The sequence below is a fragment of the Aspergillus melleus genome (genome assembly GCF_016097325.1).
Source record: "Aspergillus melleus strain CBS 546.65 chromosome Unknown contig2, whole genome shotgun sequence".
Lineage (NCBI taxonomy): Eukaryota > Fungi > Ascomycota > Eurotiomycetes > Eurotiales > Aspergillaceae > Aspergillus > Aspergillus melleus.
Window position 1 is genome coordinate 5,143,974 of NW_025763371.1, and position 24,511 is coordinate 5,168,484.

Sequence of the window (24,511 nt, forward strand, 5' to 3'; positions counted from 1 at the left end):
CTCCTGGTGTAATCCACAAAGTAGAAGATATGAAGATATTCAACGCATGAAGCGACCATTCTGGCCGAGTACACTGTCAACACACAGCGAGAGAAATTAGTTAATTAATTTCCTCTCGAGCCCGTACCTTGCAGAAAGCCATTCTGACGGAGAAAGTAAGCGAGGAATTAACGGCGTTCCCCCTTGCGCCATCGGAATGCCGTTGGGCCCCGCTGATAATCTATTATTATTATTCTTCTTCGTATATTAGGCTTTATCCTGTCGGCTCCCATAGATAATGATCAATAATAACAATGAGAAAATAAAATCCCACGACGGGAAGTCGACGGTACCTGCAGCTTCGGCCTGGTCGCCGTCAAGTCTGATTGGGTGTTTGCCAACGCCGAGTGGGTCTGTAATCCCGACTCGGTTAGGAGATTACTGTATAGGTACTGTGTGCAACACTATACGTGGTCTTTCTGACTCGATAAATTAGGTGTTCATTGGTGTACTAGATACACTGATAGAGTTCTTCTCTTCAGATGATTCCCAGAGAATAAAGACAACGAATAATACATTGTATAGGACTAAGAGTGCGAGAGGATTGATTAGTCCCGGATGGTGAAACTTTCCAGCGGCGTTTCATTAAACTCAGGCTTGGCTCCCCCTTTTGGGCCAATGACACCCCGCCCGAAGTGGCATGGCGGTATCTTATGTCTTATGCTCAGATTGCATGTCTTACATCCCGTGACCGCTAGTGACCGCTGCACGTCCAACCCGTCGTGGGTTGTGGTTATTCTTAGGCCTGGCCTGATCGATCTCTCTCTCTCTTCGCTCCTCTTCTCCTCCTCGACTCTCCCTCTCTCTCTTTCTCTTCCTCGTCCGTTCATCCTCCCCGCCTCCTTCTCCTCTTCCCTTCTCTTTCCCCCCTCTTCCCCCTCCCCCTCCGTCTATCCTTTCGACGTGGTCAATTCTCTCCTGTCTCTCATTTTCAATTCCATTGTTTGAATTCTTCTCCGGAGATCTAAAGACGATAAGATAGACGACTATCGCGACGGGTACTCCCCCTCCGAATCGACCTTCCAGAAAACGACCACCACGGCACGGCCTTCGACCGAGCAACACAGTCCAAATCAATTGACCAGACGTCTTGGGTCCAGACTCAGAACCTACTCCGTAGGTGTCAGCGTGGATCCTGGGTCCGTCGGGAAGAAGTCGTCAGATCGGAAATAATTTCGACGATCACCTCGCTACGGAGTCCCTCGTCCGTTCGGAGCTTCGAGCTGTCCGCACCTCGACTCTCCTACACATTTTATCTCCAACGAGAATGGATTAATTCGGTGGATTTAATTTGTTCAAAAATTCGGTCATCAATACGAGGATAACGGGAAGGTGTTAAGGGTCATTTTCATTTTCATTTGTTCTTTTTTTTTCTTTCCGGTTGGAATTAATTAGAAAGAACGAAAAGAAAGAGAAGTGGAACTAATCTATTTCCTCGTCCTCTACGGGTAGGTCCAGACAATCTGCCCTTCGCAATGGATCCCGAGTGGACTGGCCTCAATGTCTCACTGCTCCCGATGCTAACTGACTCGCCCCCTCTGCCAGTTGTCCATGCCTCTCGATCATTGATTTTCGTTTTTCCTATCGCGATCTTTCAATTGTCGGCTGCTCTCCCAGTTGACGTCCGCTCCTTGGTTTTTCACCTTAATATTTATTCGTTATATTATCGACTTTCCAGTGTTTAATCGCTCCTTCGACAAACTCGGATATCGATATCGCCTTCTTTTACATTCCCATTGACTTCATTCTTTCGACTTCGAATTCTATCGTTTAATTCTCGACGTTCCTTCGACTTCTCGCTTTTGAGCTTGCGATTACTCCGAACTGCTTTCGACAAGCTCCCGCTCTTGTTCCCAATCCCACGTACTTCCGAGTTGAATTGAAATCGCCTTCGTTGGCCGGCTCGCCTGTTTTATACCAGTGGAGACTTGTTACAGATCGATCTTTTGTGAAACGAACCATTTTCCCCTTCGGTCAATTCCTGCGTGACGGTAACCGGGAAGGAATTGTCTTTGTACGACCGACACGTGGGGCACGTCAGGATGTCCCATCATGGCAGCTCCAGACACACCCGGTATACAAGATTGATGAGGAGGAGAACTCGTTCGACGGACGGTCAGGAACCAGGTGTGGACCAATATCCCGATGGGAATGGCGATTCTTCAACACAGTCCAACATGCTCCGTGACGTGGAGGATAGAACGGACGGCACGTCTGTTCGTAGTGATAGGGATCCTACCCCGGAGAAACGCCGCGAGACCGCCGACCCGGAGGAGCAAACCACGGTGCTAGCGAGGGTGATTAGCACGGTCGACCAAGATCCCCAAACGTCACTTTCAGACACCACCGCAACGGCTCGACCGACAAAAACTTCAGACGTCAAATCGGATCACTCCACAACATCGCATACTTCGTCCGACCCGACGTCTGTCACGCATTCCCATCGTTCCACCGCAGACAATACTTCATCTGAGACAAGTACAGTAACGAATGCGTCCTCATCCTCGTCCTCGTCCTCGTCGGATGAAGGTTTTCCCACTGCCTCGCCGGCCTATTCATCACCCACCGCGGACACCCCGACGATGACGACCGGCCATGACGCCTCCACCACCGGTACGTCTATCACTTCCGGAAACTCCACCGTCCAGCTTTCCACCCAGACCTCGCATCCCATCATCAGTCCGACTACGATCAGCGCTTCGTCGAGCCACCGGGTGTCGTCAAGTTCGGCGGTTTCGACGGCCTCAATGTCGACGTCCAGTACCTCGAATTCCACCATTACGACATCGTCGACGACCAGCTCCGTCGCGATTGTGTGGACCACTTCGGAGAGCACCACGGCATCTTGGTCATCCACGAGTTATGGCTGGGGAAGCGGCGAATCTTCCGCTACCAGCACCACGACAAACGCAACTCCCACGTCAACCGAGGTGGCTTCCGGGGGCTCTGGCTCGCTCGACAGTCAGACCAAGGGGAAGATTGCTGGCGGTGTGGTCGGCGGCGTGGCGGGAGCCCTCATCCTGCTTCTTGTCGCTTTCCTGCTGTTCCGACGACGAAAGGCGGCGCGCACCCCGGTTCAAGAAGCCCTCCCGGCCGGACCAGAGACGGGGACGGCGCTCGGGGCCGAATCGGTGTCGCGGTCTGCCGAGATGGCTTCGCGGCGGTCGAGTAACGATCCCCTGTTCACCGCCTCGTACTTTGCTCCGGCGTTCATGAAACGCTGGAGACAGTCCAATCAGACCACTCGGACCGATAGCACGTTAACGTCCAGCACCAGCGAGCGTGGTTTCCAGAAGATTTCGGGAAGGAAAATTCCCTCGGTGCTGCAGTCCGGCGGGGACGGTTATGGGGGTGGCTTCGAAGCCGGTTCCCCGACCACGTCCGAGCCGAGTACCATCATTCCGCCGCCGTCACCGGTGTATCCGCGGTCGCCCACGCAGCCGCCTCCGTCGGTGCCGTACGGCATGCCCCTAGACACCAGCTATACGCGGGAGGCGGAGGAGTCGGATTCCAGAGTGATCTTCCGGCCGTCCCCAGCGCGGACACCCGTCGCGGGCTCGGCGAGTGCCAGTCTCTCCAACGAGCCCACCGGCTCGCGAGCTGTTCCCCAACTATCGGGAGCACTGTCCCCTACAATCCCCAAACGACCCGACATGCTGGGTCGGAGTCACCCGAGCTTCGATGGGAGTCGAGGCAGCCGATTTTCCGAGAACCTATGAGTCTTGCCTTGGATTTCTCGCTGTGACTTTTTAATTTCCCGTTGTGGATGGTGTGCACATATAATAAAGCCCCTCCCCATTCCACATTCCAGGGTATATAAGTTTAGAGCTTTTGCTCTGTACATACACTGACGGTTGGCGCGCTCGCGACCGGCTACTCCATGAGGAACGAGAGAGAACTTCTCTCTCACATCCTCCGACGAAGACCGCTTCGACGGTAAATCGTCGAGGCCGAGCCGCTTGACCGCTGCCATTGCGCGCACCAACGGCGCGCCATGTCGATGACGTCTTGATATTCAGTACTAGCCTTCTCTGCTATTTCTTCTATGGATACCCCGAATTGAATTCGATGTTTTCCTGTCTGTCCGTGATTCTGTATTTTCCTTGTTTGTCTGTATGTACATTCCTTTTCATGGTGGGTTTTGGAACCATCAGGACTCGTATAGCTTGTCTATCAAATATTGAAGTATCGAATGTGACAATCAACAATCAATTATCAACAATCAACTCTTTTAAGTCTTCAACTCTTGAATGTAGTCGCTGACATAAAACACGAGCCAACCGGCCAACCAGCGTCACGGGATTGGCATTAGTCAGGGTTGCATTATCTACTTCGCTGCTCGCATCTGCTCTCTCTTCCTCTTCTTCAGTCTTTTCACTTTCGCAAAGGTGACGGCTGGCCTCGTCTTGTATCTTACAGCTACATTCATGTCCTCTTGCGTGAGCCTCTAATCGCATCTTGATATTTGACCAGGGTAGTCTCCACCATGAAGGAAGCTCAACCTCCCGTCGTCAACATCAACAACAGCCCCTCCCCTCTAAACACCACCAAGCCCCTCCGATTTCTTGTCATCGGGGCCGGATCGCGGGGAACGGCCTATGCGCGTGCCGTAACGACCACCACCGCCGGGGTGATCCACACCATCGCCGAGCCCCACGCCTTCAAACGCCAGGAGTTCGGCCGCAACTTCGTCTGGGGCGATAAAGGCGGCAGCCCACACGAAGGCCAGGAATTCACTGACTGGCAGGAATGGCTGCAATGGGAACTGAAGCGTCGTCAACAGCTCCAGCACGCCATTCAACCCCCAGGCGTGGACGGCGTCTTCATCTGCACCCTCGATGAGACCCATATCGAGATTCTCCGCGCCATTGCCCCGCTCCAACTCCATATCCTCTGCGAGAAGCCGCTGGCCCTGTCGCTGGCCGACTGTCTCACGGCCTATCGCGTGCTGGGCGGCCAGTCGCCATCGACTATCTTCTCCATCGGTCACGTCCTGCGATACAGCCCGCACAATATCCTCCTGAGGAAACTCCTGCTTGTTGACCGCGTCATCGGCGATATCGTTTCCCTCGAGCACTGCGAACCTGTCGGCTGGTGGCATTTCGCGCACAGCTACGTCCGCGGGAATTGGCGGCGTCAGACCCCCGCTGGTGACGGGTCTCTTCTTACGAAATCGTGTCATGATATCGATTTCATTCTTTGGTTGCTGTGCTCGCCGCCGCCGGTTTCTTCGGCCGACAACGCAGACGCAGACGCAGATGCAGATGCAACGACAGACTCTGGATCACCACATCTCCCCCGCTCCATCTCCTCCACAGGCACTCTCACTCAATTCCGACCCGCTCGGAAACCACTCGCCGCAGGCTCTGCCACAAACTGTCTTTCCTGTCCAGCCGAGCCGGAATGCAATTACAGCGCGCTGAAAATCTACCGCGACATGCACGTGAAGCAGTCCATCTTCGACTGGCCCGTAAATATCGTCTGTCCGGACATCGAGGACGTAGTCCGTCCGTTTGCGTCCTCCTCCAGCAATGACGGCGCCATCGCCGCAGCAGAAACGCACCTCCTCAAACGCCTCGGAGAAGACTACTCCCGCGAGACCATGACGGATACCGAAATCGCCTCGAGACCATGGTACGGCCGGTGCGTGTACGACGGCGATAACACCGTCTGCGACGACCAAATCGTCACCATCACCTGGGACGATGAACAGCCCTCCTCTTCCTCCAAAGCGTCCCCCCGCCCATCCAAAACAGCAACATTCCACATGATCGCGCCCACGGAAAAACAATGCGAACGCCGCGGCCGCGTCTACGGCACAACCGGCGAGATAAGCTACGACTCGCGCACCATCAGCGTGTACTCCTTCGCGACGCGGTCGACGACAGAAATCCCCGTTCCTCGACAGGCGCCGGAAGAGGAGAAATCGCACGGGGGCGGGGATTATGGATTGGCACGGAGTTTTGTGAAGGCGGTTGATGCGGTGGTGAGGAGGGGGTGGGAGGTTGAGAGGGCGCAGAGGAGGTTTGTGGGGTGTTCGTTGGAGGAGGCGGTTAGGAGTCATGCGGTGGTGTTTGCGGCGGAGGAGGCGAGGAGGGAGGAGAAGGTTGTGAAGTGGGGGGAGTGGTGGGAGAGGAAGGTGAGTGGGCATGAGGGGTGAGAGTTGACCTATATTGAGCGGTGGCTCTTGTGGTCTGAAGATGGGTAGTATACTCATTGGATATTTGGCTTGGACTGTGGGAGGATATGGGCGACGGATTCATGGTTTACGAAGTGATGACTTGCTTTCCTACTTTGATATAGTTACTAGTAGTTATGACTATCAAGATATGATAACGATGCATGTGGTATGGTATGATATGATATGATTAAATATTTACGAATCAATGGTGAAGCGACGAATCAATCAACGCTGCGATGCTGCTGCTGCTCACTCTCTCTGTCCATGAGGCGGGCTGGAGAAAATACACTGTACGAATTGCTCACGTAACCTCGTTAACACGGACGGAAACGAATCTGAACGTTTTAAGTCCGCACGTCAGGCTCGTCCCGGCCGATGTACTCCTTGAACTTGAGCAGCGACAGGGCCAGAGAGACGTTGTCCTGCAGGTACTCCTGGGCGCTGAGACCGAACTTGCTGGCGTCCTTCTCGAACTTCTCGATGTACAGACGGATGGTGGCGCCACTGCTGCCCGTGCCGGACAGACGGACGACGATGCGGCTGCCGTCATCGAAGGTGGCGTACAGGCCCTGGTTCTTGGCCACGCTGCCGTCCAGGTCGGTGTAGGCGAAGTTGCCGATGTCGGTGACGCGGCGGCCGGAGATGCTGGAGCCGACGAAGGTGTCGCGCTCGGCCAGCTTCTCCGACAGGGTGGCAATCACCTTGTTGGCACCGTCGCTGTCGACGTTCTCGTAGTCGTAGCGGGTGAAGAAGGTGCGGCCGTAGGTCTGCCAGAACTCGTTCTGGATCGAGGCAATGCTGGGCGTCTCGGAGCCCTTCTGCTTGGCCACGCCGGCGATGACGTTCAACCAGGCCACGATGGCCCACAGACCGTCCTTCTCCCGGATGTGGTTGCTACCCGTGCCGAAGCTCTCCTCACCGCAGATGGAGATTTTCTTGTTGTCGAACAGGTTGCAGAAGAATTTCCAGCCCGTGGGCACCTCGTAGCTCTGCAGGCCCTGGGCCTCGGCCACCCGGTCCACGGCCCCGGAGGTGGGCATGGAACGGGCCAGACCGTAGACGCCCTGGTCGCGGAAGTAAGGGATCAGCTTGGCGTGGTGGGCGATGATGGCCAGACTGTCTCCGGGGGAGACGAAAGTGTTGGCGCCGTAGATCATGTTACGGTCGCCGTCACCGTCACTGGCGGCACCGAAGTGGATGCCGTTCTTGTCGACGGCCTCGACTAGCTCGTGTGCATAGACTAGGTTGGGGTCGGGGTGGCCATTGTTGAAGTCGGGGCTGGGCTGGCAGTTCATGGTGCTGCTGCTGGGCAGACCCAGCTCCTTGACGAAGATGTCGACACCGTAGGGGCCGGTGACACCGTGCATGCCGTCGAACAACACCTTGAAGTCCTTGTGCGTGTCCAGGAACTCACGGATGAGGTCGAAGTCGAAGATCTGCTTCATCATGGTCACGTAGTCGGCGGTCGAGTGGACCACCTCGACCTCCAAGGGGCCGTAGGTCTGAGTCCCGACGGTGGAGGTGTCCACCTGAGGGATTTCGGCGATTTTGTAGGAGGCAAGGGACTTGGAGGTTTCGTAGATCTTGTTGGTGACGGTTTCGGGGGCAGGGGCGCCGTTGGCCAAGTTGTACTTGATGCCAAAGTCGGCATTGGGACCTATCGTGCACGCATAGCATGTCAGTTATTACGATCATCACGAACGAGAAAAAAAGAACTCACCACCAGGGTTGTGGCTAGCAGTCAACAAGATACCACCGGTGGCCTTGCGGACGCGGATCAGGTTGCTGGCAGCGGGGGTACTGAGAATGCCATTCTGGCCGACCAGCAGCTTCTTGACACCGTAGGCAGCACTAATCTGGGCAATCTTCTGGATGACTTCGGGGTTGTAGTAGCGGCCATCGCCACCGATGACGAGGAAGGCACCATCGGCACCTTCAGGGATGGAGAGGAGGATGGAGGTGATGAAGGACTCGGAGTAGTTGGGCTGCTGGAAGACCTTGACCTTTTTCCGCAGACCGGAGCTGGATGCAAGTTGTTAGTGATTTATCCGGGGCCACTCCAATTGGGTGACAAGAAGCGACATACGTTCCAGGCTTCTGGTCGGTAAAGGGCTGCAGCGAGACGGTCTGGACAGACATGGTGGATCGAGTGGGGTGGGGAGGAAAGGGAGTGTTTTGTTGGCAGAGACGGAGAATAGGAAGAGAGGGAAGGAAGGAGGAGGGGGGCAGCAAGGGATGATATATAAAGAAGGTCCAAGCTGTCCGGCTCACCGACTATTGAAATGCAGGCTAAGTGGAGGAAGCAGGAGAGACACGATGCAAGGCGAGAGGAAGCCGAAGTTGAAGGGAGAAGGAGAAAGTCAACGAAGTGGGGGAGGAAAAGAACGAAGAGCAAAACAACGGAGGGGCTGCGGGATCGTCATGTGCGCGTCACCTCCTTTTCCATCAGTCTACATAACTCTCTCTGTTCAATCAGTCTGTCTGCTTGTCTACAGGGTTTGCGATGTCAATTCCCCCTTAATTTATCCCAATTCCATAGGATACCATATCACCAGCTCACACAGCTTTCCCCCCTCATCCACTCCGCGCCGCCCCACCAAACAGCTGTTGTCGGTAGAATCGCATCTCCTCGATGCTTTCCAAAATATCGTCCTTTGCCAGATGCACCTCGCGCTTCGGAGGCACCGATGCCAATAGATCATCCGATCCCCATCGTCGGGCCGCCTCCTTGATGGTACTCACGTCCACAATGCGATAGTGTAACCAGTCCAGGACCGCCGCGTACGGGCCCCGCGCTAAGAAGGCCTTGTCTGCATGGACGCTGTTGCCCGCCAACAAACCGGTTCGAGGCCTGGGCACAAATCGCTGGATGTACGCCAGCAACTCGGCCGCCGCCGTCTCCGCTGTCACCGACGAGGCCAGCACGGCCGCCGTGAGCCCGGTGCGACCGTGGGTGTCGATGCACCAGGCATTCATCTGGTCCAGAGTCGACTTCGGCTGGTGAATCACCGTCTCAAACCCCGTAGAGTCGAGTAGCTGTAGGTCGGCATCGGTGATAAAGCAGCAGACTTGCAGGATGTGGTCGTTCTCGGCATCCAGCCCGGTCATCTATGGAAGTGCATGAGCTTTGAAAGATGGTAGACCGCGGGGAAAGACGAAGGATTCCCTACCTCGCAGTCGATCCACACTAGGGGATCGGATGAGCGTGCTAACGGCATGGTGAGAACTATTCTGTGCCTGTTGCTTTCTCGTCCTTGGTCTCGGAAGTGGCAAAGAGCCGTAGAGGGGGAGATCGATGAAGGTTGGTAAGTTTGGGTGCCTGGCGGAGAAAAAGAACTAAAAGAAGTGGATCTTGATGTAACATGGCAACTTGCGTAACTTCATTGATTCTATACCAATTAATTCTCTCGCTGTATTCCTGGACACACTGGAGATAGATAGAATAAAGTGCTCAAAAGCAAGGAAGAAAAAAAAAATCTCTAGGTAAATGCCTCCAACACATCTTGCCATCGACAGATCAACTGGAGTGAGATCCAGTAAAATCCTCCCCAAAAATGATTCAGAAAGAAATAGAAATCGACTGATCCAAATACGCCAGTCCATCACAATCGTCAAAAGGAGAATTTTTGAATGAGATTCCCACAGAAAAAAAAAGAGAAGTAAAGAGATTCCATGGTGTTCTCGGGAAAGACGAGGGCTCATTCACAGCTCCTCCTCCTCCTCGTCATGTTGCTTCGTTGGTTGAGGTGGTTGGAGGCTCTCTCCAAAAGCTTTAGCATCGGTTCCAGGAGCAGGCGGATTCTCGGTTCCGGCACTGTCGAGGACGCCGCTAACCTGTTGGGAAAGCCCGGACTCGATGCGTCGGCGCATGGCATGTTCGTCCGCTTGCGAGACACTGGCTCGCTGCTTCTTCAAGGGGCTCCCAACGAATCCACCTTCCAACGTGTTGACCGTGGGCTTAGGAGCTTCAAGGGTCGCACTGGGGGCTGCTGCCGAAGCCGTCGGGGGCGTTGTCGAGACGTTAGACGGCGTTTCTCCGGAGGGCTGGGGACTAGCCGCGTCGCTCTTGGGGGTGTTGACTCCAAGCGACGCCGACGAGTGCTGGCGTTTCAACTGGACCATGATGTTAGCCACTAGCACTCGGGATACAGTGACTGTTTAGTAGGTCCTGGCTCAACACGTACCTTAATTTGGCGAACGCCCTCGGCGAGTTCACCCTGACGCCTGAGGTCGTCAGGGGACAGCGGTCGGTCCTGGTCCTTGGCCTCTTCATCGTCGGCTTTACCCAGTATCGAATCGTCGTCGTCATCGTCACTGTCCATCTCGTCGTCGGCAGCTCCTTTCTTGCCCTTTTTGCCTTTGTTCTCTGTGCTATCCCGGAAGTTCAGGAAGCCGACTGTCCCGCCGGGCTTCAAAGGCCCGAGGTTGGCAAAGTCCGGCTGTAGGGATCTGCGCTTCGCTGAGCCGGGTGTCTCCTGGGCTTTGGGATCCTTTATGATCTTCATTTTCTGTAGTTGTCCTGCGAAAGAATTAAAGTCAGCACAAAATCTATCCGATTCGAGCGTGAAGAAGCCAAATTTGTAGAGACTCACGTTCACCTCGATACATAAAGGTGAAAATCGCGTAGGGCTTGTCCGACGGGTCAATCCCCGTCACCGTCTGCGTACTGATCGATTTGGGGTCAAGCGACTTTGGTTTAGCAAAGCTAGTAGTGTGGTCGATTTCCGCGTCGGCCCCGCCATTACTGGTTTGTCCGCCCTGGCCTTCGTCGTCGTCGTCATGGGCGTCAAATTGTGGCGAGTACTCTCCGCGTTTAATCTCGCCCGAGGCTAAAACGCGAAACAAGGCCACTTTAATCTGGCCCGCCGACTCAGGAATCGGGTCGTCGTCGGAATCGGAGAAGGACATGTCCTCATCGGAGATATCTTCAAGCGGGGATTTATCGTCGTTGCCATACCGCATGATCCCCTTCTCACGTTTGGACTCCATTTCCAGATCACCATTCTGTTCTGCCAGTCGCTTCAAGCGGCGCTTCTCTATCTTCTGTCGCCGCCGCTCAATTTTGGCGGCCGCGTCTTTGCCCTCCAGGTCTAGTCCGTTGAGCCACCGCTCCAGTCCGACTTCACGGAATAGAAACTCCCGCTCGGCCAGACCTCCTCCCTCCGAATCGGGAACACTGACCCATCGAGAGTTGACCCAAGTCTCCTCTCCTCTTCGGAGGAGCGTGGCCACCTCCTCCTTCTGCCGTCCGTCAAAGTATATATAGGCAGCGACCGTCTCGTTGGGTGAGTTGGTCAGCGCCTGATACGGAGCAACCATACTTGAGTATTGTCCCCGCTCTTCCGTTTGGCCCGGTAACCCTCCGACAATCTTGGGCTTGGGCATGGGGTTTTCGGGGGTCGACTTCGGGGCGGAGTAGGGTACATCTTGGCCGGGGTTCAGTAGCGTGATCGAAATGGCAAAGGTCGATTGCTCGGGCTTGCCAGTAGCGGAGTCGGGGAGTTTGGGAGGCGGTACGGGAATGAAGCAAGCTATGCGAGAGGCCCGAGACTGGCGTTGAATGGAATACTCGGAAATCGGGCCATCCGGAGTGTGTATACTCACGGCGAGACCCTTGAAGCATGGCATGACGCGTGGAGGCAAGGAGAGAACGAAAGTCCCTTTATGTGATGACAGTCCAAACGTAAGAGCAGTCGAACGAGGGGCGGGGAGGGGGACCGTCGAGGAAGGTGAAAATGGTCGTGGGGAGAGGAGCGTAGTCAAGCGTTGTGGAGGCGGTCAGGATAGTGTGTTGAGATTGCTACCGACGATCCCCAAGACTAGGAACTACTCGATGCGAGAGCGCGGGTCGGTCGTAGCCACGGCGGCTGCAGGCCGCGGGGGGAAAGGGAAACGAGAATCGTGGGAGATGCGATGCGCTTTTGGGTTGATACACGCAGCCGAAGCGAGGAGGGGGATGTGGGAGAGAGAGAAAAATTGGTTCAGACTCTGCGAAGGCCCCGCGGAATGTTAGCCAATTTACTAGCGGTGCGGAGGGGTGAAAGGAGAGGGAGTGATGGGTTGTTAGTGTTGGCGTTAGTTTAGTGTCAGTAGTAGGCGGGACAACCGACTTAGGAGTGAATAATAACACCCGGTGACATCAAGCGGCTAGATAGGTAGTAGGGATCGATGACGAAACAGGGAAGGGAGATGAAGAAATATTCTTAGAATAGACAGTATGGCACTGACGATGATTGACATAGGAGACGAAGTGGAATAATAATAGCAACAGTAGAGCTAGTCATGAATGAATGAATGACTGATGGGGATGGAAAGGAAGGGGGGTGGGAGGAAGAGGAAGATCGACGGGACCTCCGCCTGATTGCGATCCCTGGATCGTTGCCGGTCTTGCCTTGGTGCCTTGGGGCTTTGGAGGTCCGCTGCCAAGCTTCTCTCTCTCTCTCTCTCTCTCCGTCACCATTCTTCCTACTTCATATACGTACATGGGTTCTCAAAGATGTTATATGATTCCACATTAGATTAATTTGTTCGCTAACCAAGCAATACAAGTTATTCAGACTGGATCCCCCGTCGTCGCGCTTCCTCGCGAGCCAGATCGGCCAAATGAGGGAAATCTCGACTGAGATTATTGAACAACACTTCCGCCTTTGCGCGCTTTCGCTGTTTGATTTCACTTTCTAATTGACGAATGGTCTCCATGACCTCCGCGTGAGAATCCGTCAAAGCCAAATCGATGAGGACATCGGCAGACTGCCGGAGATTGTCTAGTTTCCTTTCGAGCGCCGCAATGCTTTCTCCACTCCCTGACGACGGGAATTCCGCGTGACGGCGATCATTCCGGGATCCGCTGGGGTCGCGGATTGTACCATTCTGCGGCACCGAGGATACCGATGACATCGGCTGATGCATTATACCGCTACGAGGGGTCGGCGTGGCATCGACGGGCGAATTCTGATCCTCGACAAGGTCGCTAATGCGCAGCTGTCCTTTCGGCCCAAGGGATCCGGTGCTTGGGGGATTGAAAGGTGTCCCATTAGATGGAGTAATGTCGACAACCTCAGGTCTTGCACTTGGGAGGCGCGCATGACCATTTTGGGGCCACAGTTTGACCTGGTCGTCTTCGCTTGACACTCTGGATCGTTTTTGCCCTCGAGGGGTGGTGTCGCCCTGTGGAGAGACGCCGTGTAAGGGCAAGTTTGCCTTCTTACCTCTCTTTTGGTCAAAAACGTTATCCACAAAACCATATACGCGCCCTCGGGGGTCAACGGGTTTGATGCGCGCCCGGACTGGCTTATCTCTGCTTTGGTATGGGTGGGCTGAATGGCAACATCGGCAATTGCATATTCGCACGCATTTAGGACAACTCCATGCCTCGTCCTTCCGGAGAAACGTGAGAAGATCAACATCGAAATGCCTGTAAAGACCACGGAAGCAGAAAAAGGCGTCACATATAGGACACGTGATACCCTTCCACACAGGGTGACTATCCCGACACAAGTGGCACAGTCGCTCCTAGATAGGGTTACTTTCTATTCTCCTCGGTGTGCCCACGTAGAGGGCTTTTCCTAGCTCGAACATCTTACCATTTGTTGTCTCCGTGCATCCGCCGCCGCTATTGCGAGCGTACCCAACGACCTTTTCCTAGTCGGCAAGTAAGCTAACAAGTCCCGAGAAGTCTGTTCCAACTGAAGGGAAGGGACTGGAGGTCTCAAAAGCCCCTTGGTGACCATACCTGGATTCTCTCATCCTCGAGAGCGGCTGATCGTGGAATACATCTCTGCATGCTCTTATCATATCTTGGCAACGCTGACTGGGCAATAATTCCGCCCAAGCATAGCCAGCGGTATGCTTGCAGCTGCGGCCGGAAACGAAGCATGTTAGGCAAAGGTCAAAATCACCGCACTGCTCACAATGCAAGTGCCGGTTCCAGATCGTCAATCCACAAAAGTTACACTCCACAACCGCTCCTTGCGTATCCACAAGCTTAATCGAAACATTTTGGTCGTCTCCAATGTCTTCATCATCGAACAGTCGCTGGAAGATTTCCAAAAGAAGCCGAGTCTCTGGCACTCCAAGACTGCTGTTCAGAGCATGGAACGGTATCAAAGGAACTCGACCCGTGTCTGCATGACATTGCATTTGATAAACCGGTTGCACGTAGTCGAAGAAAGACTCGAGCGAAGAAGTGTGCATGATGTTCCATACTACCTTCGTAACCAAAGAGCTAGTGTTCCATATTTGATGGGAAGTTGCCGACGGAAATACCACCAGATCCCCAGGTTCCTGATACGTTATATATATGGGGAACTTGGCTAGTCTGAGCTTTTCGATGGAAACGTTAGCCCAGTCGGTGTGAGATGATTTTCCGAGTTCTTCCATGAATGCGTCGTATTGAGCCCGTGAGCTCGTGTCTGTACCAAAGCATAATGTTCCCGGCCCATGACCTTCATCAAATGTTAGTAAATGCCACAAGGAGTTACAATTTGCCCACAGTATGCCAAGGCAAACCCGCCTCAAACAAGTCCGACGCACCTTCCGATCCAATTAAAAGATTAAGGGCAACAGTTGCGCTGAAGCATCTGTGAAATCCAGAGCTAGACGTTGAAGGCACGGTTCAGCAATGGATTTGAACCCTATTTCTGGGGCCCTCTCTATACTCACAAGGATTTTCGAGTTCCAACATAAGCCATCAAAACTTCCGGGGCAATCTCTTTCGGCAGCACTCGGAACAAGTCGAGCGAACCTAGATGCCTCAGTGACGACGGTAAGACGGTTTCCAACGCCCTGATCCACTCAGAAGGGCATTGAAGGTCTTTCGCATATAGTCTAACAAGACGGTTAGTCAAGCAGAGCAAGGTTTACCTACAGCAACCAAGGTTACTCCATACAGTTCTTTGACGATATTGGTACGATCATACCCTGCCGTCGATAACAAATCTCGCAGTCGCATTCTTACATCTCGACCTGATTGACAGTTCCTAATAGGAATCGCTACCACGGTATCGAGTGCATCGTCAGCCCGGTTCACCAAGCTGTTCTTGGGGTTGCACACTATCCGACGTACCTTCCGAGGACGACAACGCAGCCAAGCTATCCTTATTGAAGACGGATGCATCCCAGCTCTCCAAGCGGTTAAATCCGCGAAGAACGAAGGGTCGACCTTCTTTCAGCCTGCCCTGCACCCAGCTATTGCCATCTCCGCTCAGCAAGTCGCGGGAGGTTTCAATCGAGAACTCGGAAAAAGGGACCCACGGGTCCCCGGACTGGAGAAGGCTATGGAATGACGGGACTTTTGCGTCCGAGAAGTCCATAACAATAGGAGTCAAATAAGGGTAAAAACTTCAAATATCATCAACCAGCGGTGGCATGTTCGGTCTGTGGGCGTCTTGCGATGTCATGCGATATGAGAGCGACCATCTCGGAAACGATGATCGCTCGATGATGCCTCGGGCATCTGCACGTGACACTACCAGCGCCTAACTGGATCTGGTTAGTCATGTCAGTGGTATTTGATTTATTCTATGAATATTTGTTCAAGTAGGTTGGGAATCATCTATGAACTGAGATAGAAGTATTCCCTTAATGTACCCATACAGGCAAAGGCTGGCTTAGTGCGTGTTCTTAAATTACATGGGGTGAATAGGGTCACATCAATGAAGCATCCCCCCTGAGCCCAACGAATCCCGGTCCCACCGTGCGATCTTCCCGACGATCGGACAAACACTAAACAGACAGATTGAAATGATCACAACTCGCTTCGTGAAACCCAATCCCTTGCGACGAAGACTGTACAGTGCTACCGCCAGATACCTGCACAAGTCCACAGCATCGATGTCGCCAATAATCCATTTTGTGCGCCACGCTCAAGTATGTTGCTAGCATCACAAACCCCCGCAGCTCATCTCCCAAGAAGCACGGTACTTATCGAGGCCACGAGGCCCTCTGCAGGGCATGCACAATCTCTCTCTCGAATTCAGTCACATACCGGATCCAACCATCACCGAGAAAGGCATTGAACAATGCCAGGAACTCCAGAGAGACTTCCCCCGCCACGCGCACGTCGATCTCGTGGTGTCGTCCCCTTTCCGACGGACTCTCTACACGGCGCTGAAGGGTTTCGAACCTGTGTTTACGGCACATCCGGACAGAACGATCCTTTTGCATCCTGATTTGCAGGAGATTTCTGATTTTCCTTGCGACGTCGGAAGCGAGCGCGGCGCTCTTGAGTCCGAAATTCGAGACAACAAGGTCCCTGTCGACATGAGCTTAGTTTCTGACGGTTGGCAACTTAAGGTAAGAAGGTCACTAGACGATCATCTATGGCTGTGAATTTGGCTGACGTCAAATAGCGCGGAAGACATGCTCCAAACCGCGAAGCCATCACCCTGCGTGCTCGCGACATGAGGTCCTGGCTGCGAGACAGACCCGAAAAAGAGATAGTGGTCGTCACGCATGGCGGACTGCTGCATTATATGACCGAGGACTGGGAAGACAACTGTAGATGTACAGGTCAGTGCAATTACCTCCCCGGGTTATCTAACCCAGGACACGCCTACTAAGATCCCCGCCAGGTACTGGCTGGATGAACACCGAATATAGAACGTATCGGTTTACCGATGAGGTCTACGACGATCTAGGTGGCATAGATCTTCAGGGACACAATGCTAGTTTGGTCGAGACTGAAGAGTCTCGTGTGCGTCGCGGAAAGTCTCCGAACCCCCCTACGCGAGAAGAACAACGGACACTTTATAAACTGGGACTCGAGGGTTGGGTTGCGCAGGGGCTTTGTATGAATGTAGCACAGCTGGAGGAGGGGGAGAAGAATCGTGCGGCCTTAGACGAAGACAAGATATAGAAGGATAGAAAGAAGTCTATAATTGAGACAGCCTTTACAGTCCATCATTTGAATACCTCTAGTGCCTAGTTAAAGTTGTCACCCACCGCCTTTTATCGTATATATGACCCCAGGAATTTTATATTGCTCGTTACTATACACCAAAGTAGGCATAAGCGTCAGGCTTGGCCACCACCGATCATCGCGAGTGACCAAGCAGTCTCATTTGTTGTTTCATTGGAACCTAGAACGACGGCACAATATTACACCAGACACTGGGCACTGGTACCAGAGCCCCACGCCGGGAATATATTTGGTCGAGGATTACTAGTCCTGTCGCACCGGAATTTTGAATCGATCTTGTGCTACGGAACACACAGACGCGGGTCAGCTCACCAGAGGGCTGTGTCAGGAAATCCGCGACAGGTCATTTCAGCTTTCAAATGCGATGTTAATGTGCAGGGTCTTTGGGCGCGTTGGCTGCTAAAGAGCTATACTATGACGATTTAGTGGTGGCACTATCGAGCGAATGGTGATCAACACAGTAAATTAACTCAACTGCATATTCAAGCTCACATGCGGCGCGAATACGAGCGGAAAAAGAAAGTGATGAAAAATCATGTCGGGCAATGGCGACCGCAACTTACAAGTCTTCTGCGCCGCCACCTGTTTTGATTAAAATGTTGTCGAACCATTTCAACGATAACAAACGTGGACATAGTTGCGGAGTAAGGTCTGATATTTGCCGGATTGTGGACTGGAGTTGTAGGTATAAGGCTACTGGGGCTAGATCCGAGGAAGGCCCTCTTAGTATTGTGTCGCGGGATTAGCCCGGCGATGGCAAAACAGACCGGGGTCACTTAGTATACTTGCTAGTTACTATATACATTAAACAGAGAAATGGAACGAACAATCTTCAGGCAAACTAACCCGGGCCAGTTAAGCTCAGCCCCGGCCAGGCCGATAAATTTCCCCACTCGGCGTTGCAACCCCGGACGCTCGAGCCCGTCATTGGCGTGGAGAGGCCGGCGCCATCCCCCGTTGGTCAGGAGGGTAACAATCCTTGACGAAGGCGCTCAGATGCGCGGTTTGTTGGACTGCTTTTTCGCTCAGCCCATCTTGTGTCTTAGTATCTTTTTTCTTTTCTTTTCTTTTTTTTCCCCTTCTTTTTTCTTTTCCCGCTCTGCCGCTCTTTGAGGTCAGGGATTTTGCCTCCCCAACCGTTCATCCTACAATAATCTCGAGCAGTGATTAGGCCGCCTCTGTTGAAATCTATTCATCTTCCTTGTGTGCATCACGTCAAGTTGATGCTCTTTGTTGCGGTGGAAGGGAGTGGTAAAAGGCATCTTCGAGCGTTGCTTGATATCCGACCGAGAAGAATACGATCAGTCCGACAGGCGACACACAATCAGAAATGTATTAGACTTACGACTTACCTAATATAGAACCCTGATGTTACCCTGGATGGTTACACCAAAATTCAATATGACAGCCACGGCGTGAGCCCCCTAACTAGTAGTCAATCGTTTCGATCCGGAGCCTCTGGCCGTAGTCGAGTGGGGGAATGGTAACCAGCGTTGGCGTCCCTTCGTGTCAATGGAGCTCAACCATGTGAGCACCGGCCAAGGCCCAAAGGACAGCCTCCCACGACGAAAACGTCCAAGAAGGCAGAACGCCGTCTCACTCAGCCACGGCGAGAAGAAGTGTACACGCTATACACTCTGGAGGCCGATTCCCGCGCTCAGTCGCCGCATCGGGATTAGTGGCGCCGAGCTAATCCTCTTCCCAGCCAAGAGTAGCCAATGATTTCTTGACTCAACGCTTGGCCGCTGGGCACTTCATGGCATCGCAATGGGAGCGTGGCGTTTTTAGTATCACCTTCGCTTCAATGGTCTGGGTGCAAGCGAATCATCGCCACGGGCAAAGGATCACCGAAAGAAAAAGAAGTGAAACGAAAAATAAAGAAGGAACGATGGCACTCGGGAGCGGGTTCTGGTTGGAAAAAGGGGCCAAATAACCCTAAAACGATTAGACTTCGATTCCCTAATCCAGTCTGTAGTCGTTTCACTATCCAAAGCAGCCTGTTCTACAACGTTAGCAAACGCCCCGTTCGGTCTGTGGCGTATGGGATGATCATGACCTGCAAGCCTTGACAGCCCTCGGTTTCGAGAAGCAAAGTCCTGTCCACAAAGGAACCTGGGAAAGTCCATCGCCCGACACGTGTGTGCGTTGACCCTGATGCCCTGACCAAATCAAACAAAGAGAGTTTTTTTTCGAGTCATCGGACCGTAAGAAACTGCCAAGCACCCTGGACTGGCGCGAGTAACAAGTATCGCACAGAATATTTCTGGTCGCATCGTCAGTGTCTGAGAAGGTCGGCCGGAGGGGACACAAAGAAATGGAAGAACCCAAGAAGAAAACAAAACAGGGGCACCCGCCGATAAAGCGAGTAGAGAGAATCAAAGAACCCAATTGCCGCTCCAGGAAAAGAGAGGCGGAAGGTATAGACTGCCTGGGGAAGACATCACGCTACCTCACCCATGGGTTGCTTCCTCCACACAAAGGAGAACTCCGCATTAGTTACCAGAAACTGGCTTCATCAAAGGTCATACATGCGTAAACTGTGGTAGAAGGAACCAATCGACGCCACTCGAATCGGAGGTAACAAGAGGAGTTGGGCCCCCAATCCACGGTCGAAAATTCCGGAGTTCCCCAGAAAAAGTGACCAGCAGGTACGAGGGGAGTCACCTGCTATTTATCAGCCCTATTGCCCTTTTCACTTCGCTTCTCCCTCCTCCTTCTTTTTCTTCCTCTGCTCACCCCCGCACTTCCTCTCTCTCTCTTACTTCCCCGCGTCGCGACTTATTCACTGCGTCTTCACTTTGTCCTATCGCGTCTCACCACCTTCCTTACCTTGATTCATTTCATCGTTCTCCATCGTTCTCCATCATTCTCTCTCGTTCTATCTCGTTCTTCATCAACAAGCTGCAGTCACCATGGCTGAAAGCGTGGGGAAGGCTGAGATTGATGATTCTCAGATCGTAGCTCCCAATGTCACTGTTCAGAAGCGGTTGGTTGCATCACCCACTTTCCTTTGAGTTCCCGTGGCTTACGTCTGTGTAGCGTCAGTGACGACCAGGAGACCGCCGAGAAGGGTCACTTTGAGCATATCAATCTCAACCAGAATACCTCTGCAAAGTAAACTGGCTCACCTTCCTGATCATCCTGTAGATGCTCTGTGTCGGCTGCTAACTCCCTCTTAGGATCAAGAATCCTCTCGCTGACTTGAGCCCCGAGGAGGTTCTTCACGATGTTGAAGAGTTTGCTCATGAGTATCAATTGACCGACATTCTTCCTGATCTGAAGAAGGGTGCTCTTATCGCTCGTGATCCTGACAACTATGAGTCGGTCCCTGAGATGTCGGCGGCTGACCTTGCCGCTATTGACAACGAGGTCACTCATAAGTGGCGCCAGCCCGTGGCCTTGTATTTCACCATCATCCTCTGCTCCATCGGGGCGGCGGTGCAGTAAGTGTCCATTTTTATCCCTGATGGAATCCGCAACTGTGAATGTAGACTAATCCCCGTGATAGAGGATGGGATCAGACTGGAAGTAACGGTAAGCAAGAAATTCCACCCTTGTGAAAGACGACGGATTACTCATTATCTGTTTAGGAGCCAACCTCTCCTTTCCTGATGCTCTTGGCATCCCAGAGAAGAATAATCCTGATGCCGAAAGAAATCAGTGGCTTGTTGGTGTTGTGAATGCGTGAGTCGCACCTGTCACATGCTCTCTTGACTAGTTGAAGTAGCTGACCCGTAACATAGAGGGCCATACATGGCCAGCGCCGTCTTGGGTTGCTGGCTGTCTGACCCCTGCAACAAAATCTTGGGCCGCCGAGGTGCTATTTTCATTTCCGCTATTTTCTGCTTGCTCACTCCCATTGGCTCTGCCGTGTGCCAGACCTGGCCTCAGTTGCTTGTTACCCGTCTTCTTCTCGGTATTGGAATGGGCTTGAAAGCGTCCACTATTCCCGTCTTTTGTGCAGAAAATTGCCCAGCCATAATCCGTGGAGGCTTGGTGATGAGTTGGCAATTGTGGACAGCCTTCGGCATCTTCCTCGGTACCAGCGCAAATTTGGCTGTCAAAGATACTGGAGACATTTCCTGGCGCCTTCAGCTTGGCTCTGCCTTTATTCCCGCCGTGCCCCTCCTCATTGGAGTGTACTTCTGTCCCGAATCACCCCGTTGGTACATCAAGTGTGGTAAGATGAGGCAGGCGTATCAATCTCTGTGCCGCCTGCGCAACACGAGGCTGCAGGCTGCACGCGACCTGTATTACATCCACGCTCAGATCAAGATTGAGCAAGAGATTACAGGCCAAGGCCATTATGTCAAGCGTTTCATTGAATTATTTACTATTCCCCGGGTCCGACGTGCCACTCTCGCCTCGTCTGTGGTGATGATTGCGCAACAGATGTGTGGTATTAACATTGTGGCATTCTATTCTTCCACCATCTTTCAAGAGGCTGGTGCTAGCGTTACGGGGGCTCTCTTTGCTTCGTGGGGGTTTGGATTGGTCAACTTCATCTTTGCCTTCCCAGCCGTGTTCACCATCGACACGTACGGTCGCAGAACTCTGCTGCTGTTTACCTTCCCGCAGATGGCCTGGACTCTGTTGGCTGCCGGCTTTTGTTTCTACATTCCGCAGGAATCTACAGCACACATTGCCTGCATTGCTCTGTTCGTCTTTTTGTTCGCTGCGTTCTACTCTCCCGGTGAAGGCCCTGTGCCTTACGCCTATTCCGCAGAGGTCTTCCCCTTGTCCCATCGCGGTAAGTTACCCTCTTCTGTTACAGGGTGCCTATAGTTACTGACATACCGCGCATTGCAGAGGTTGGAATGTCCTGGGCTGTTGCAGTTTGCCTCAGCTGGGCAGCAGTGCTTTCCATCACCTTCCCCCGTATGTTGCATGCTATGACTCCAACTGGAGCATTTGGCTTCTACGCGTAAGTTTTGATTCCTTTCTTCTTCCGCACATTTGCAATCTAGATTCTAACTTGACCAGGGGATTGAATATGACTGCCTTAGTCATGATCTTCCTTTGGGTACCCGAGACCAAGCAGCGCACCCTCGAGGAGTTGGACTACATATTTGCAGTCCCAACTCGCGTTCACATTCACTACCAAATCTTCAAGGTTCTTCCATGGTGGATTCAGCGATTCATTTTCCGTCGCAAGGTCGAACTGGAGCCGCTTTACAAGTTCGACCACATTGCCACTCGCACCTCTTAGACTGTGGACCCTGGTGAGGATGCTATCATAACCCATGCTTCATGGTAGATGATCGTTAGGCCGATCCAGTTGATCATTTCTTTTTCCCAACTTCGATTGATACCTTCGGTCCCTTGGATGTTTTCACGTCGTTGTAGTAGTCCGTCAGATGCGGGATATCTTCGGAAGCCTGTTTTCCATATCCTCTTAATATCTAATCAGGAAAGAACATGTATTACTAGTCGTGTGATATACTCGGGGACTGAATAATAAAACATTTTCGAATGCATTGATTCCTTTATGGCGCGTAGGTTCGTGTAGATTCCGAGAGTGGAGCGTCTCCACGTTCCTCTCGGAGATCATGTGGAGGCATCCTGATCCGGCATAGTCTGGCCCGTCTCTCCTTGACAGTTGTTTACTCTCTGCTTTCTCCTCGCTATCAACCTCAATCTCCTTTCAATAGCTTCGCTTCACGGGGGCAACATTTGCGCAGTCTATCTCATCCAATGTCTTCATCATGACCTCTCGGTACCCCACGTGCACATCCTCATCTTCTCGGCCTTGCCACGTCAAACTATGCCGCAGCCAGCCCACGTCGTCTCTTTCCGGGAAGTCCTCTCGAGCGTGGCTTCCCCGACTTTCTGTTCTCTGCACAGCTGCATGCGCGGTCTGTGCTGCACAGGTCAGCAAATTCCGCAATTCCAGTGTCTCTACAAGGTCCGAGTTCCATATTAAACTACGATCCCTCGTGGCTAATCGCGTCGAGAAATCGTGCTGCACTTGTTGTACTTTAGATGTGCCTTCGATGAGGGACGCCTCGGTCCGAAAGACAGCAACGTCTGACTGCATAGCTCGCTGGAGCTGCTCGCGGATTTGTGCCGTCAACATATCGCCATCCGCGGTCCGGACGCGGTGCATGTCCCTGATAGAATCCAGCCCAACGGTCGGGTTCTCCGAGCAAGACGACTGTAGCGGCATATTGGGCTCGTTGTTCTCAGCGATGTCAATGGCACATGCACGCCCAAATACCACGATATCCAACAGAGAGTTGGCGCCAAGCCGATTGGCTCCATGGACGCTAACGCAGGCTGCTTCGCCCGCAGCATAAAGACCGGGGACGGGAGACTCGGTGCTCTCCATGGAATCTTTATCGATCCTCAGGACCTGACCCTTGAAGTTTGTTGGAATTCCACCCATGCAGTAATGGACTGTTGGCACCACTGGTATAGGGTCTCGAGTGATATCGATGCCAGCGAAAATAGAGGCCGTCTCCATAATGCCAGGTAGCCGATTTTGAATAAGATTGCGCGGTAGATGTGACAGCTGCAGATGGATGTGATCACGGTGTGGTCCGCATCCACGCCCCTCCCGAATTTCCAGGTTCATGGCGCGGGCTACCACATCTCGACTCGCAAGATCCTTGGCGGTAGGAGCATATCGTTCCATAAAACGCTCGCCTTGGGAATTAAGCAAGTATCCCCCTTCGCCGCGTGCGCCTTCAGTGATCAGCACCCCGGCTCCATATATACCAGATGGATGGAACTGGACGAACTCCATGTCCTGATTTGGAAGGCCGGCACGCGCGACCATGGCACTGCCATCCCCCGTTGAAGTATGAGCAGATGTGCAGGAGAAGTAAGCCCTGCCATAGCCCCCCGTGGCGAGGACAGTATTACGAGCGAAGAATCGATGGAGACTGCCATCTTCTAGAGATAAGCAAATAACCCCAACACAAGCTCCGTTCACCATCAGCAGGTCGAGCGCGAAGAATTCGACGAAAAATTCAGTGTCGTGCTACATCGATTAGCGCATGTTCAACTTCTCGAGGCGTATGCTTTTCGACATGCTATTCCCCCGACTTACCTTCAATGCCTGTCCGTATAATGCATGCAACATAGCATGTCCGGTCCGGTCCGCGGCGCAGGCCGTCCGATATGCCTGCCCTCCGCGCCCATACTCCAAGCTCTGTCCACCCAGAGCCCGCTGATAGATTCTGCCGTCCTCGGTTCGTGAAAAGGCCATCCCATATCCTTCCAGCTCATAAATAGCTTGCGGGGCTTCTCGCGTCATATAATGGATCGCGTCCTGATCCCCAAGCCAGTCGGATCCTTTGACTGTATCGTACATGTGCCATCGATAATCGTCCCGGGTCATATTGCCCAGGGCAGCATTGATGCCGCCCTGT

At 53.0% G+C, this 24,511-nt stretch overlaps 10 protein-coding genes across 12 annotated transcripts; 5 read left to right on the forward strand and 5 right to left on the reverse strand.

Moving 5' to 3' along the window:
* Positions 1-2,081: 2,081 nt before the first annotated feature.
* LDX57_004628 (uncharacterized protein) lies at positions 2,082-3,758 on the forward strand (the record flags this gene model as incomplete). The annotated part of the gene is made up of 1 exon (XM_046086297.1): positions 2,082-3,758. One exon carries the CDS (start codon positions 2,082-2,084, stop codon positions 3,756-3,758), a length of 1,677 nt encoding a protein of 558 aa, XP_045942260.1.
* A 767-nt stretch (positions 3,759-4,525) lies between these two features.
* On the forward strand, positions 4,526-6,199 carry LDX57_004629 (Gfo/Idh/MocA family protein; the record flags this gene model as incomplete). Its single annotated transcript, XM_046086298.1, has 1 exon — positions 4,526-6,199. One exon carries the CDS (start codon positions 4,526-4,528, stop codon positions 6,197-6,199), a length of 1,674 nt encoding a protein of 557 aa, XP_045942261.1.
* A 365-nt stretch (positions 6,200-6,564) lies between these two features.
* Positions 6,565-8,359, reverse strand: pgmA (phosphoglucomutase PGM2; the record flags this gene model as incomplete). Its single annotated transcript, XM_046086299.1, has 3 exons — positions 6,565-7,877; positions 7,941-8,242; positions 8,307-8,359. The coding sequence occupies 3 exons, from the start codon at positions 8,357-8,359 to the stop codon at positions 6,565-6,567; spliced, it is 1,668 nt and encodes a 555-aa protein (XP_045942262.1).
* Positions 8,360-8,794: 435 nt separating this feature from the next.
* On the reverse strand, positions 8,795-9,438 carry rex2 (oligoribonuclease; the record flags this gene model as incomplete). Its single annotated transcript, XM_046086300.1, has 2 exons — positions 8,795-9,328; positions 9,391-9,438. 2 exons carry the CDS (start codon positions 9,436-9,438, stop codon positions 8,795-8,797), a joined length of 582 nt encoding a protein of 193 aa, XP_045942263.1.
* Positions 9,439-9,922: 484 nt separating this feature from the next.
* Positions 9,923-11,848, reverse strand: LDX57_004632 (uncharacterized protein; the record flags this gene model as incomplete). Its single annotated transcript, XM_046086301.1, has 3 exons — positions 9,923-10,333; positions 10,405-10,739; positions 10,813-11,848. The coding sequence occupies 3 exons, from the start codon at positions 11,846-11,848 to the stop codon at positions 9,923-9,925; spliced, it is 1,782 nt and encodes a 593-aa protein (XP_045942264.1).
* A 921-nt stretch (positions 11,849-12,769) lies between these two features.
* On the reverse strand, positions 12,770-15,531 carry LDX57_004633 (uncharacterized protein; the record flags this gene model as incomplete). The annotated part of the gene is made up of 7 exons (XM_046086302.1): positions 12,770-13,732; positions 13,804-13,861; positions 13,953-14,664; positions 14,753-14,814; positions 14,882-15,046; positions 15,109-15,211; positions 15,285-15,531. 7 exons carry the CDS (start codon positions 15,529-15,531, stop codon positions 12,770-12,772), a joined length of 2,310 nt encoding a protein of 769 aa, XP_045942265.1.
* A 108-nt stretch (positions 15,532-15,639) lies between these two features.
* On the forward strand, positions 15,640-17,446 carry LDX57_004634 (histidine phosphatase family protein). 3 transcript variants are annotated; one of them, XM_046086303.1, is made up of 4 exons: positions 15,640-16,087; positions 16,169-16,513; positions 16,570-16,729; positions 16,792-17,446. In XM_046086303.1, exons 1-4 carry the CDS (start codon positions 15,962-15,964, stop codon positions 17,073-17,075), a joined length of 915 nt encoding a protein of 304 aa, XP_045942266.1. In that variant the 5' UTR covers positions 15,640-15,961; the 3' UTR covers positions 17,076-17,446. The 3 variants fall into 3 exon arrangements, with proteins under 3 accessions (XP_045942266.1, XP_045942268.1, XP_045942267.1); XM_046086304.1 differs by having other exon boundaries at positions 15,640-16,513; XM_046086305.1 differs by having other exon boundaries at positions 16,570-17,446.
* A 2,604-nt stretch (positions 17,447-20,050) lies between these two features.
* On the forward strand, positions 20,051-20,585 carry LDX57_004635 (uncharacterized protein; the record flags this gene model as incomplete). The annotated part of the gene is made up of 3 exons (XM_046086306.1): positions 20,051-20,124; positions 20,178-20,252; positions 20,318-20,585. The coding sequence occupies 3 exons, from the start codon at positions 20,051-20,053 to the stop codon at positions 20,583-20,585; spliced, it is 417 nt and encodes a 138-aa protein (XP_045942269.1).
* A 214-nt stretch (positions 20,586-20,799) lies between these two features.
* LDX57_004636 (uncharacterized protein) lies at positions 20,800-22,721 on the forward strand. Its single transcript, XM_046086307.1, has 3 exons — positions 20,800-21,888; positions 21,948-22,062; positions 22,122-22,721. Exons 1-3 carry the CDS (start codon positions 20,892-20,894, stop codon positions 22,345-22,347), a joined length of 1,338 nt encoding a protein of 445 aa, XP_045942270.1. The 5' UTR covers positions 20,800-20,891; the 3' UTR covers positions 22,348-22,721.
* A 26-nt stretch (positions 22,722-22,747) lies between these two features.
* On the reverse strand, positions 22,748-24,480 carry SDH1_2 (succinate dehydrogenase flavoprotein subunit; the record flags this gene model as incomplete). Its single annotated transcript, XM_046086308.1, has 2 exons — positions 22,748-24,120; positions 24,190-24,480. The coding sequence occupies 2 exons, from the start codon at positions 24,478-24,480 to the stop codon at positions 22,783-22,785; spliced, it is 1,629 nt and encodes a 542-aa protein (XP_045942271.1). The 3' UTR covers positions 22,748-22,782.
* Between the last annotated feature and the right edge of the window lie 31 nt (positions 24,481-24,511).